The 12478-nt window shown below is 36.5% G+C and overlaps 1 protein-coding gene across 1 annotated transcript in view; it reads right to left on the bottom strand.

Moving 5' to 3' along the window:
- Positions 1-12478, bottom strand: part of AKAP9 (A kinase (PRKA) anchor protein 9) — an 82601-nt gene that overhangs the window by 51445 nt on the left and 18678 nt on the right. The window contains 10 exon segments of the mRNA XM_010148861.1: positions 825-1030; positions 1727-1830; positions 2375-2515; positions 4088-4312; positions 4749-5117; positions 5916-6008; positions 6878-6974; positions 9940-10138; positions 11061-11166; positions 12245-12342. Coding sequence (XP_010147163.1) covers positions 825-1030; positions 1727-1830; positions 2375-2515; positions 4088-4312; positions 4749-5117; positions 5916-6008; positions 6878-6974; positions 9940-10138; positions 11061-11166; positions 12245-12342 — 1638 coding nt within the window.

Below are 12478 nucleotides of genomic sequence, written 5' to 3'. Positions count from 1 at the left end.
ATGTGTTTTAGGCTGAATCAATCTGTTGCACATTGCCTTCCCAGAAGACAAAAGATGAATTCACACATCCTTATGCTGGCTTCTGTACCATGGGTACTTAAATGACAACCTGACAGAGCGGCTACTCTTGACCAAAAGAGAAATGAATGGCCACTACCCTAGTAAAATTACAGGAGATTAAACAGAGCCTGGGAGAGCTCTTAAGACACAGGCAAGCAATTAACTACAACATTAAAATCCTCCTTTAGGCTTGTCCCAACTAGTACTACTCCAAACAGCTGATGGGCAAGGCTTGGCATTTAGAAAGTTCCTGGAACGGTTTCTAACAGGCTGTTTGCGTGCAACCACCCTCTTTAGGAGGCTAAAGGAAGTCCACAAGCATATATACAGGCTCTCCCATGCCAGCTGGCCAGTGACCAGCAACATCCCTGCGTACATCAAGTACGCTCGCAGGGACATAGCATTTGACACCACTTCCCGTTCCTCATACGTACAGAAAAAGGTGTCAAGTTGGTGCAAGATACCGTAGAGCTGTGTTTTGTTCTCTTTGCCTCCTTCAACAGGAACATATTTATTTTTGTATTTCTCAATCACTTTCCCATTCTGTTGCAAGTTTTACAACAGGACCCTAGATACAAGTCGTAACTCACTTGAGGTATGACCCAGACAACTCCTGAAATGTCTCTTAAGAAGAGATGTCATATGACATATGAATTCAAATGACAAATAGTTTTAAAAAAAAAAGTTCATTTTTAATTAAAAATTTCAATACTAAAGTATGCAAATGCTACCTGCTATGAAATAGAAAACCAAGAAAGCAGTACCTTTTTCATATCCCACACGGATGCAGGGATTTACTGAGTCCTCTGTCTCTGTGTCCCATCCAGCTGCTTTGGAAGGCTGAACTTTCCCAGACCGATCCAGTAACCCGAGAACATGGCGACCAATTGTCTCCTCCATGGCCACAGTTGTCTTCACAATTTCTAAAAGAATCTTCATGAGTTTTTCATTAGCCTTCTGAAAAACATCCCTGCAGGACAGAAGCTAATCAGTCCTTTGATTTCGTGCTGCTTTCAGAGTGGTTTTTATCCCTTATACACCAAGAAAGGTTTGCAGTTGAAAAGTAAAATCAAGAATTTTTTTACCATTAAAACCCACATCATATACATAAATATTAAGAGCACATTTGTATTAAGTTTGTTCTTCCTAGAAAATATGTAAGAAGTCAAATTATTTATCAATATTTATACATTTATCGTAGTATTTTATCAGTTACCCTTTTAAAAAAGGAATTCTACATTTGTCTGCTATTCATTATAAACTTATTCTTTTCTCAGTGACAATTAAAAGGATTGCTTACCTACAGAGATCAATACAACAATTACATTCATATAATTTATAAAAAAATATATAAACATTTCACATGTACATAGAAAGGGCATACAAATACATGTGTGTACAAACGATGCATATAATTCTATATGTGTGTAATAAGAAAGATGTAGTAAAATAGATTAAGATTTGTCTCATCCTCTATGCCATTATATCATTAGGCTTTACAAAAAATAAGACATTGTTAATCTAAAGTATGTAAACTTAGAAATATGGTTATCTAGAATAAAAATGTCATTATCAATCAGAAAAAAGATTACAAGTATTATTAATTTAACAAGAACATTATTCGACACTTTTTAAAATTATGGGGTTTTTTAACAGTTTTAAGTACCTTTCTTTAGAAAGAAGAGCTGAAGACGTTTCATCAGGCTTTCTTCCTCCATCTTCATCCTCAAAGTTCTGCTCTCTCACATCGCTTTGGTTTTCATTTTCATTCTGAGTAAGTTTTCGCAGAGGGAGAGAAGACAAAAAGGACAGAAATCCTGTCATGCTAGAATCAACATATTCTTCTTACACATAGTAGAACATGAAATTTAAAACTTAAATTAGTTGCATTTTGTTAATACCACTTCTGCACCAAATTACAAATCACAAAATACTCATACTATGTGGAAAACTTAACTAAAACATAAACAAACACAAAACAGGAAATCCAAGGCAGGGCCTATTAGAAGGAACCTTGTTATGCTGATTAAACAGTCTTTGTACTTTCTGTTGGGTGTTGCTATAGCAATATGAAAATGTGAGTTTACCTGAGCAAATAGCTATACTAATAATCTCCACCTTCAAGCTGTTAAACTAGCTTCTGCTTACCTGAAGTAAAAACCTGTGTCTACCAGTACCACCACCTGATTCTTAAACCTACTCTGTTCAAGCAATAAACAACATCTTTTAGAATACATAGAAGGAATAGCAGTGAAAAAGAATCTTACTGGTTTTACATGCCACGGCTGCCAACAAAGTCAAAGTCCATATTTACCTCCGTTTGTGTGCTGTTGTTTTGTAGCACAAACACCAGCCTTTCTTTTCTGGGTACAGAATGTTGCTTTAATGATTCCAGTTCTTCTAAAAGCATTCTCTCTCTCTCTGCAACCAGGCTGTCATTCTCCATTGAGACACGCTAAGAAAGAAGTGTTATAGAGACACACACATTTTTTTAGGCTTCTGAGTGTTAGTGAGTCCTGTCACTTCTTATTTTTTACATATTTTGCACAATCATATTTCAGTCCACTTCTTTAATGGTACAAAGACCTTGAAAGCTTTCTAGAACGGAATATAGCTAGTAAATACTTTTGGTCTCTTAGACCTTCTTTAAGTTTTTCATACAATTTGTGTGATATTTATGAAACCCAGTGGTCACAATGCAAACTGAAAGGTTGATTTCTAAATATTACATGCTACAGTAACAAGTTTTGCACAAGAAAAAGAGATAAAAGTTCTTTTTATAAAAAATATACACACTCTCTTTTAGAAGAAATAGTAATGTTCATGGCCTAAATGCAATGCATACATTCCTGCGTGGTTCTTATGGATAAATTATCCCTGGCGTTAAAAACTGAAGAAGAGCCAGCAGCATAAGTTCTACTTAATGTGTTCCATCAGTTTCAGGAATTTGCAACCAGTGATGAAAGATGCAGTTGCAAATTGACAAAGAGGTAAAAGGAGGAAGGATATATATACTGAAAGGAAAGATTATGAGGATAAGTGATAGAAAGACACCTACAAAGCAGCTAGGAGAAACAGACACCCAGGATACAAGTGACTGGCTCTCTAGATTCCCCAGCTTGAGCCCCAACTTAAAAAGAACAGTACCAGGTTTGGAGAAAGTTTGAAGAAACCTAAAGCTCCACTCCACAGTGAAATCAAAGAATCTTAAGAGTGAAATGATTACTATTTTCCGTGATGTTACACTGTTGAAATTAAATCAAAGCAAGTAAAATTCTTTGAGATACTGTTTTCTCTGTCTTTCAAGGGAAGGAATCCTTGAAGACAAGTCCAGACATTATTTTTGAAGATGTAATTATTAAGATAAATTAAGATAGAGTCATTATCGAAATGTGTTTCAATAGAATACCTACTATAGGCTTGAATAGATGCAGAGTGACTGCAAGTTAAGTTTAAAAGGCAAAGAAACAGTGGTGTTTCCCACTAAACCCCACAGATTTTGTTTTATTCCAACAGTCAGTAAGGACTTAATTTCCCATGATTAAGAAAAAAGAAAAAAGGCAAAACACAATGCTGCAGTAAGCCATCAATACTGTTCAAGTTCAGACTTCCGGTGGGAATGAGGAAAAATTAAGAATTCTATAGCATTTCTAGCCATAGTTAGTGGCTTCATCGATGTAAATAGATACTAGCCTGTTTCCTGCACAGGGCCATGTGCCTGGAAGGTGGCATGGTCAGCAGTGCCTCTGTACTCACTCACTCGCTCTTCTGGCTGCCGTGCAGCACTGCAGGCTTTCTCCAGGTTTACAGAACTCTAAACTGATCCATCACTGACTGAGTTTTGATTGAAGAAATATGCCTTTTATACATACACGTGTTTGTATAGATATGTGTATCTGCATGCATATAGTAAATACATGCATGTCAATCAATATGTATAGAGATACAAGTACAGACAAATATAAATCTGCCTGGCGATGTCCCTTTGTTAACCCATGTTAACTCATCGAGTCAAACCCTGTATTACCTCAGCTAATTGCACTTTTAGACTCTCAAGCTCTGCCAGGAGTTGCTCTTGATTTTCTTTTTGACGTTCCATTTGCTGCATGTGCCCTTGTCGCAGTAATTCTGTTGCCTGCTGATGCTCCTGATACTGCCGTACTAGCTCCTGTCGCATGTCTTCCAAACGTTCCTCATATAACATCAGCTGACTTGATGTTTCTCTGTCCGACACAGTCATCTCACTGTAGCACTGAAATATTGGAACTATTTCAGCATTTACAGTTTCTGGTAAATATTTAAATAAATTTTACAAAATTCTTTCACAAATTAAAGTAGCTATCACAAAAATATGATCGTTTCCTGCTTCTTGAAAGGTCCAGGCTTAGAATTATTCTCTATTTAAAAGACAAATTTGATCCATGAAATGGAATAATCTATTTTCATGTAACCAATGTCACATGCCTTTCCTCACAGCATAGCATAATTCTATGACAATCACGAAGAATGCAGGAATTAAGGGTAGATCATTTAGGTCTAAAGTTGCCACCCCTTTGAAAGGGAAATATTTAAATTGAAGTTTAAATGAATTTTTGTATTTTCAGTTCTCATTGAGATGAAATGTAAACCCATTATAGAAAGATTATTCAGATATGGTGTTACACATTGCCAATTCTGTATACGCTTACCGGTGTTTCTTCTGCCGTAAGCTCCTTGACATGGGAAAAAAGGTCTTCAGAAATCACTGATTCATGTGTGGTCTGTCCTAATATGCAACTGGGCTTGCTATTCAAATGAAGCTGTTCTCCAAGTGAGTTGATCTCACCAGACTCTTCAGTGAGTTCCTTGCAGAGTGATTTCAGTTCTTCTTCATGCTTACTGCCTTTTTCTGTAGCTTTTCTAAGAGGGCCATCAACCTCTCCTTCACTACACTGCTTTTTAATTTCAAAATGCACTCCTTGGTGTACAATCTGTGTTTGTGCTGCTTCTTCCTTCTGCCTAGCAATTCTTGACAATTCAGTCTGTCTGGCAAATGCTACACTCATTGACACGATTACCTGAAAAAATAAGAAAGAAATCTGTATTACTTTATACTTCACAGTATCTATTGCTGAAGAAATCTCATTGTTGACCATCAATAATATAAATAAAAATACTGAAAGTTCTGAACTATGATTCAATTTTTTTTTTAAACAGAAAAAACAGAAAGATAGAAGAGCATAGACATCTTGTCAATCCCAACAGCAGTCTCATCTTAAAAATACAGACATGCTGTATTTAAGGTAGTTTAAAAAAGACAACATAATTCTCTGCTAAATAATATAGTTTAACTGAAAATAACATCATAGTTTATTAAAGAAGATTCTATAAGGTGACTTTAAAAAGTCCCCGCATATAAAACAAAAAACTATACATTTTACATAATATATTAAAATGCACAATAAAATATGATCAGAAAATAGTGCGAAACTGTCAAGTGCAAAACCTTCTGAACTGACCAGCTGTTAAGCCTAAAGTACCAAAAAAATCCACTCTCTAAGCCTCTGGATTTTCTAAATAAGTTCTAGCGTCAAGTATAGTTGCATTTTGTCGATTTTCTTTGAAGTGTTAAAGCAAAACATCACACCCACCCCTCACATGAACAGAAATTATGAATTAGGAATAGGAGAGGCAACTAAAAAACCCAAAATGTTTCAGAAATTTTTTTAAAGACTTTCCCTTTTCAGAATCAGAATGAAGCAATTCCTTGTAAATAAATCAAAGTTAACATACTCTATTGCAACTGTCTGAACTGTCAGAAATGGCAAATGTAAGAGACAGTACTTTTAAAACCTTTTAAAGTGACAAAATAATACCTTTGCGATTTCTTCTTCTAACCTTTCTTGGTACTGTTTTTCTAGCAACTGAACAACATCCACATCATTCTGCATTTCAATTTCATTAGCAAGCTGTAAGAAAACCATGAGATCTCAGATAGTGTATTTGTACTTTCATTTCATTAATTTTAGAAGCTTCAATCTGACAAAGACTCTTTTCTCCTCAATTAGGTTATCTTCATTCCATGCAAATCACATAATTTTGTACCACAACATAAAAGAACTGGGTAAAAGACTTTTCCTACTTCACACTTCAGAAGTAATTTTAAAAGGTTGAACTTGCAAAAACTGTTATTCCAGAACTATTTGAATTGTCAAACGCAGAGAAAACAGGTGAGAAAGCACAGGATCACAGTACAAAACAGCATCACCTTTTTAAAAAATGCAGAATTGTTGAGCCAGGTTTCCAGCAGTTCTAGGGGAGGAATGTAAGACTGTTCCATTTGCATTTGGTTTCTAAAATTGTTTCTAATTTGTTTCTAAAATATCTTCTAAAAACTGTGCAGTTTCTACTTAAAAAGCACTAGGAATTCACTTAAATCAGCCTTTTTCCAGAACTAGTATTTAAAGAAAAGTCACAATATATTAAAGACTCATGAAGAAACCCCAGAATTTGAAAGTTTGAACACTTTTTTTTTTCCACTTTAGTAAGAAGTGACTTTAACTAAATGTCTTGTTTCAAAGCAATTAAAAAAAAAGTAAAAATTCAGGGACCAATAAATGCAAGCTTTATGGTTCATAAATTCCAGAAAATGCTTTCCAGCAAAATTGAAATCTTTCTCCTCTAACGTGGACCATCGAACAGTACAGCATAGTACTAACGTGAGAATTGCTTTCCTACTACCAAATACTAGTCTGTATTTCAATTTCGTCTTAGAATTCAAAGCATTTGAGTTATACTGACTATATGTATATTGGCTGCCAACTGAGTCCCACGATACCTGCAGTGCTTCATCTGTTCTTTGTGGATGAAGATTTTCAGTGCACTTCACTTCCCTGAATACATCTTTTAGCTTTAATTGTGAATCTGTAGATACACTAGAAAGGTAAAAAAGAATCATTATTTCAATATATGTTATTTTTCCTCTATTCAAATCCACATTCTGTGAATATACATATCTATCACATACATTTGAAGACCAATACCTGCAAATATTTTCTTCAGGATACACCTTTTCCCATGCCATTAATTTAATATACTTGACTTTATAGTTCACCTGCCTTCCAAACGCCAGCTCTTCCTCTCTGTATAACACAACTTAGTACCAGTTTTGCTAAGGACCTCACAAACAACTTACTTCTAAAGCTACCTGAGAATATTTTGTGCTCAACAACTATACATAGTTAAGATGAAGTCAACAGCATCTGTTTGAATCATAAATGTATGAGAGAAACCAGAATGGCTACGAGTATGAAGCAATAAAAACATCTAGAAAATGGTTATATTTATTTAGATTCTCTTAAATTGATGCTTACCAACAGATGCACAACTTTTTCTTGTGTTATATAGATAAGGCATACACATGAAAACAGTAAGAAATCCAGTATGATTAATTCTGTATTTAGTTAACAACATGCTGAAATATATTCAGAGACTGTCTTTTCCAACAGAACTGCTGTCTGTATTTATAGTGCTATAAATCAGTAAATAACTAAAACACCAGCACGTATCACCGAAACTGGCTCCCTTTCACTACATATTGAAAAAGACTTAATAGAAATACACTGCCACAAGGATAAGATACAGTACAAAACTCTCCTCCAGTATTTGTGATCTGCTGCCACAACGTCACAAATCCCTTGCTAAAAGACGGGACAAAATAGATTAAGTCAGAAGGTAAGTTTAGTGTCTGTGAGACCTACAATCTTAGCTACGCTAAGATTCTGAAGAGACCTTGAATACTTTCTTTTGCTCAAATCTGAGAGCTGGTTTAGATAAACCTGAAACAGAGTCCAGAATGGTGATTTTATTAAACATGTGACATTTTTAACTACAAAAATAACCCATTATTTTTAGCATTTTTTTTTCTTTTCTGATGTTACAATAGGATATACAACCAGATGAAAATGTTCCAAAGAAAACCTAGGCTTGGCCACTGCTACAGTCCTACGTAGACCTTGGCTTAAAAGATGCAGCAACAAAGCAGGTATGGAGACAAGTATGTAACAGATCATTCAATGGGTTACTGACTACGCCATTAAAAGACACCTATCTTCAGGCCTGAAATGTAGCGAGACAGACCTCCATACTACGTTAGTAGAAACCAATTTATGTACTGATCTAGGAACTTTTCCTGTAAACATCTAAATTCATGTTAATGCTTAAAACTGGAACTTCAGGTATGAAAGCTAAGAGAAATGGGAAATTCATAGAAAATCTTTTCTCTACTCTTATCTTATAAATAATGATCATTGCTCTAAATGCTCATTAAACATATGTAAAATGGGTTTTGAGTATTTTAGGTGAATAGTTATCATGGACTAAATCAGAACACTAACTACCCATTTAAAAATAATTAGAAATCGTATTTGAATATTTATAATTTGTCCTGGCCAACGCACATACAGAAGCATATAGTTTCACAAAATGCAATTTGAAAATGATCATAGCTTGATTTCTTTTTTAAAGGATTAAAAAGTAATTGATTAAGAAGCCATACAGTCCCTTAAAACTGAACACATGCTATTAAATATGTACTTATTCTACAAAGCAGATAGTGGGAAACAATGATATAATGCGTCAGTCTTACAGATGCATAAACATTTGCAGAACTTGGACCTCTCATTTACCTCAAAACAAGTATATATAAGTGATAATTCATATGAGGAAAAAGATTGGTTATTTTACTTTCCACTTCAAGACTAAAAACATATTTTAAGAAATAAAAAGAAATCTGTCTAAAAGTTAGAAAACCAGAGATGACTGAGAAAAGGCCATCAAACAATAAGGGAAAAACAGCTGTTTGGGTTCTGATGGGTCATGGTTGAAGGAAAATACTTTTATGTTACTTTCTCTCAGCTTCTAAGGATTTATCTTGCCACAGTCCTTTTTCTTTTTGAGAGAGTACTGTGGTAAGTATATCAAATATTTAACAATTTCTAGAAACATATAGACAATTCTGCCCCCCCTCCCCCCTTAATAGCATTTCCTATTGCCACTGTGTCTATCCATTTGCCTTTTACAGTTGGACATTGGTCTGACCAACAAACCCTCATAGTTGCCTCTCACAGAAGGGAGATTTGGATGAAAGAAAAATGCAGAGAAAGTGAGTGGATTTGTACATAAGTAAATGAAACAAAAGGAAGGAATACAAGGGTCAGAAGTGGAAGAACAGGAAACCAGAGGTGACACTGAACAGACACTGTGGGTCAAATACACCCACAACTCCTTGAACACATCCAAGGAGACAGTGAAAGATTCAGGGAATAGTAAGAGGCTTCACAGTTGTCAGGACACTTGCCCTTCTTTCAAGTTTGAATGGCCACAATGGACAGGGCCAGGAGTCGTCTGATGAGTATGTCCCATGGCCAACAACTTGCTGAAAGCCAGAACTTGTTAAGTGGCCTCAACTCTGCCACAAACTTTGATGACTTTCTAGAACGATGCATAATTCCATGCAACTATGCATGCATGCAACAAGGTGTCTTTAGATGCAAAGCACATTGCCTGGAGTTTCAGATGTTAAAAATGGTTTGTTGAGTTGGAAGTTTTGAAATTACTGCTAAAAAGTTCATACGTACGAAATGGTATTTATGCACTAATTCAATTATCAGATCTTCCCCTGTTAACTACAAAAATGTAATAAATTCTAAATGCTGAACCACTTAGTTTGCAATGTTTATATCATTACTTCATAACACTTAACTCTTGAAGGAACAAAATGTAAGAGTAATGTGTTTATATATAGTTTATCAAATTTTGAAGTAAAATATGTAGCTTTACCTGAACGGTTATTTTTTGTATGCAGTGCAAAGTTATAAGCATTAAATAGCTGATCAATACCTTGCGTGGTCAGAGGATACCCCACCACTCTGAAGCTTATCCTGCATATGGACAATCTCTGCAGTGTCCCACTCTTCACTTTCTTTCAGCTGCGGTTGGAAACAGGACCGAAGGTGTTCCAGCTCTTGAGCATGCTGTTCTTCAAGTTGTGGTTTAAGGTTTCCTATCTCCTTCGAACAGTATTCTTGAATCTTAGGATCTACGTTTAGGTTATTGGAGGAGGAAAAGGGGTGAGAAATAAATGACATTAGTATAAATTAACTTCCTCCCAAGTTATTAGCAGTGATGGACTAAATCATTAGTGTAGTTAAAAATTTCTAATACAATACAAACTACATTTCAGTAGTCAATAATTAAAATCTAATCTTCCATTTTGCAAAACTGTATTTGATGTAGGTAATGCAACTTTAACTGTGGAAAACTGAAAAAGACTAAACCAAAACTGTTTCACAGAAGACAATTCCAAAATATTTTAGAATCATAGAATCATAGAATCACTAGGTTGGAAAAGACCTTAGAGATCATCCAGTCCAACCGTATCTGTCCACCACTAAACCATATCTCTCAGCACCTCATCCACCCGTCTCTTAAACACATCCAGGGATGGTGACTCCACCACCTCCCTGGGCAGCCTGTTCCACTGTGTGATAACCCTTTTGGTGAAGAACTTCTTCCTTACGTCCAATCTAAGCCTCCCCTGGCGCAGCTTGAGACCATTCCCCCCCGTCCGATCATCTGTCATTAGGGAGAAGAGACCAACACCCGCTTCTCCACAACCTCCTTTCAGGTAGTTGTAGGCAGTGATCAGGTCTCCTCTCAGCCTCCTCTTCTCAAGGCTAAACAAGCCCAGTTCCCTCAGTCGCTCCTCATAAGACATATTCTCCAGACCCTTCACCAGTTTTGTGGCCCTTCTCTGGACACGCTCAAGGACCTCAATGTCTTTCTTGTAGTGAGGGGTCCAAAACTGGTGAGATTTAAGAAAGAGTATCTTACCGCAAAATCTGCAAAAAAACTCTTCTGTGTGTCAAGTTGTAGTAAGTTATAAATCAGTTAAAATTTAAAGTCACTGTCTTCTCTCTCTGAATTTACATACATTAAAAACAGCACATGCATCTTTTTACCCATCAGACCCTGTGAAGGGGTCTGCAGACATTCCTTTCTTGTTTCCAGATGGCTAGGTTCCTCCTCTTTCCTCTTTTCTGAGGACAACAGCCATGGTTCTCTGACCTAAAAAATAATGAAGTAAATACAAACGAGAACAATTTGTCTAGCAATAACGCGAAAAACATCAATGGTAATTATAAACATGTAAGTAAGGTTGGTGGCCAATGCATAACACAGAGTAACCAGTGTAACATTTTACAGTCTGAATGACCAAATATACCATCTTGGTCAATACCAGAGCCAATACTGTTTAACCTTTTCATTCATGTCCTGGATGACGGGACAAAAGTGCACCATCAGCAGGTTTGCAGACTGTACAAGTCTGTGAGGAATAGTTGATATACCGGATGGTTGATACCCCAACAGACCAGAGAAATGGGCTGAGATTCATGAAATTCAACAAAGGAAAACGCCAAGTCCTGCAACCTAGAGAGGAGTAGCCCTCTGAGCCAGTACAGGCAGAGGACTGACTGTCTGGAAAGCAGCTCTGCAGAAAAAGACCTGGGGACCTTGGTGGGCACCACGTTGAACAGGAACCTGCAATGTCCCATTACGGCAGAAGTTCAACAGCCTCTTTGCTTGCATTAGGACATGAGTTTGCCATCAAGTCGAGGGAGGTGATCCTTCCTCTCTTCTCAACACTGGTAAAACACATCTGGAGTGCTGGGGCCAGTGCTGCACTCCCACTATAAGCCAGAAATGGATGTGCTGGCATGAGTCTAGCAGAGGGTCACAAAGGAGATGAGAAGCTCAGAGCATTTGTCTTACAAAGAAAGGCTAAAAGAACTGTGAATGTGTACCCTGAAGAAAATAAAGATGCCCACTGGGTATGCGGAATCCACATCCTTGGAGATAATCAGAATTCGGCAGGACACAGGCCTGCGCAACCTCCTCTAGCTGACCCTGCTTTGTACAAGGGGTTGGATTAGATGAACTCCAGAGGTGCCTTCTAAGCTCAGCCATTCCATGATCCTGTGACATGGGTAGCAGCTTTCTGCATTTCATCAAATCATCACTTTGCTCTGCCACTCAACCAGGACACACAAACACAGTTTCAAACACATTCTTCCTTCATTCACAGGGAATTCATGAAACAGAGAAAATTCAAATACTCATATACTCACATGCTATTAAAGTTTACCTGTTTACAATCTTTTATCAGCTGTGTTTGAAGTGCTTTCAGCCTATTGTATTCTTCCTTTATCTTGTGTAGAAGTGCATCCATACGTTCTTGCACAGCTAAATTACACAGATAATCAGGGACTTAAAAATCAAACATTTTACTATAAATTTTAATACAGTGAATCGTTCAAAAGTTCTCCACTGAAGAATTATCTGATAAACATTACATATTATTGGAACAAGTGAGGCCCCT

This window comes from Eurypyga helias, unplaced genomic scaffold (genome assembly GCF_000690775.1).
Source record: "Eurypyga helias isolate BGI_N326 unplaced genomic scaffold, ASM69077v1 scaffold6073, whole genome shotgun sequence".
Lineage (NCBI taxonomy): Eukaryota > Metazoa > Chordata > Aves > Eurypygiformes > Eurypygidae > Eurypyga > Eurypyga helias.
This window is presented reverse-complemented; position numbering and strand designations above follow the sequence as displayed.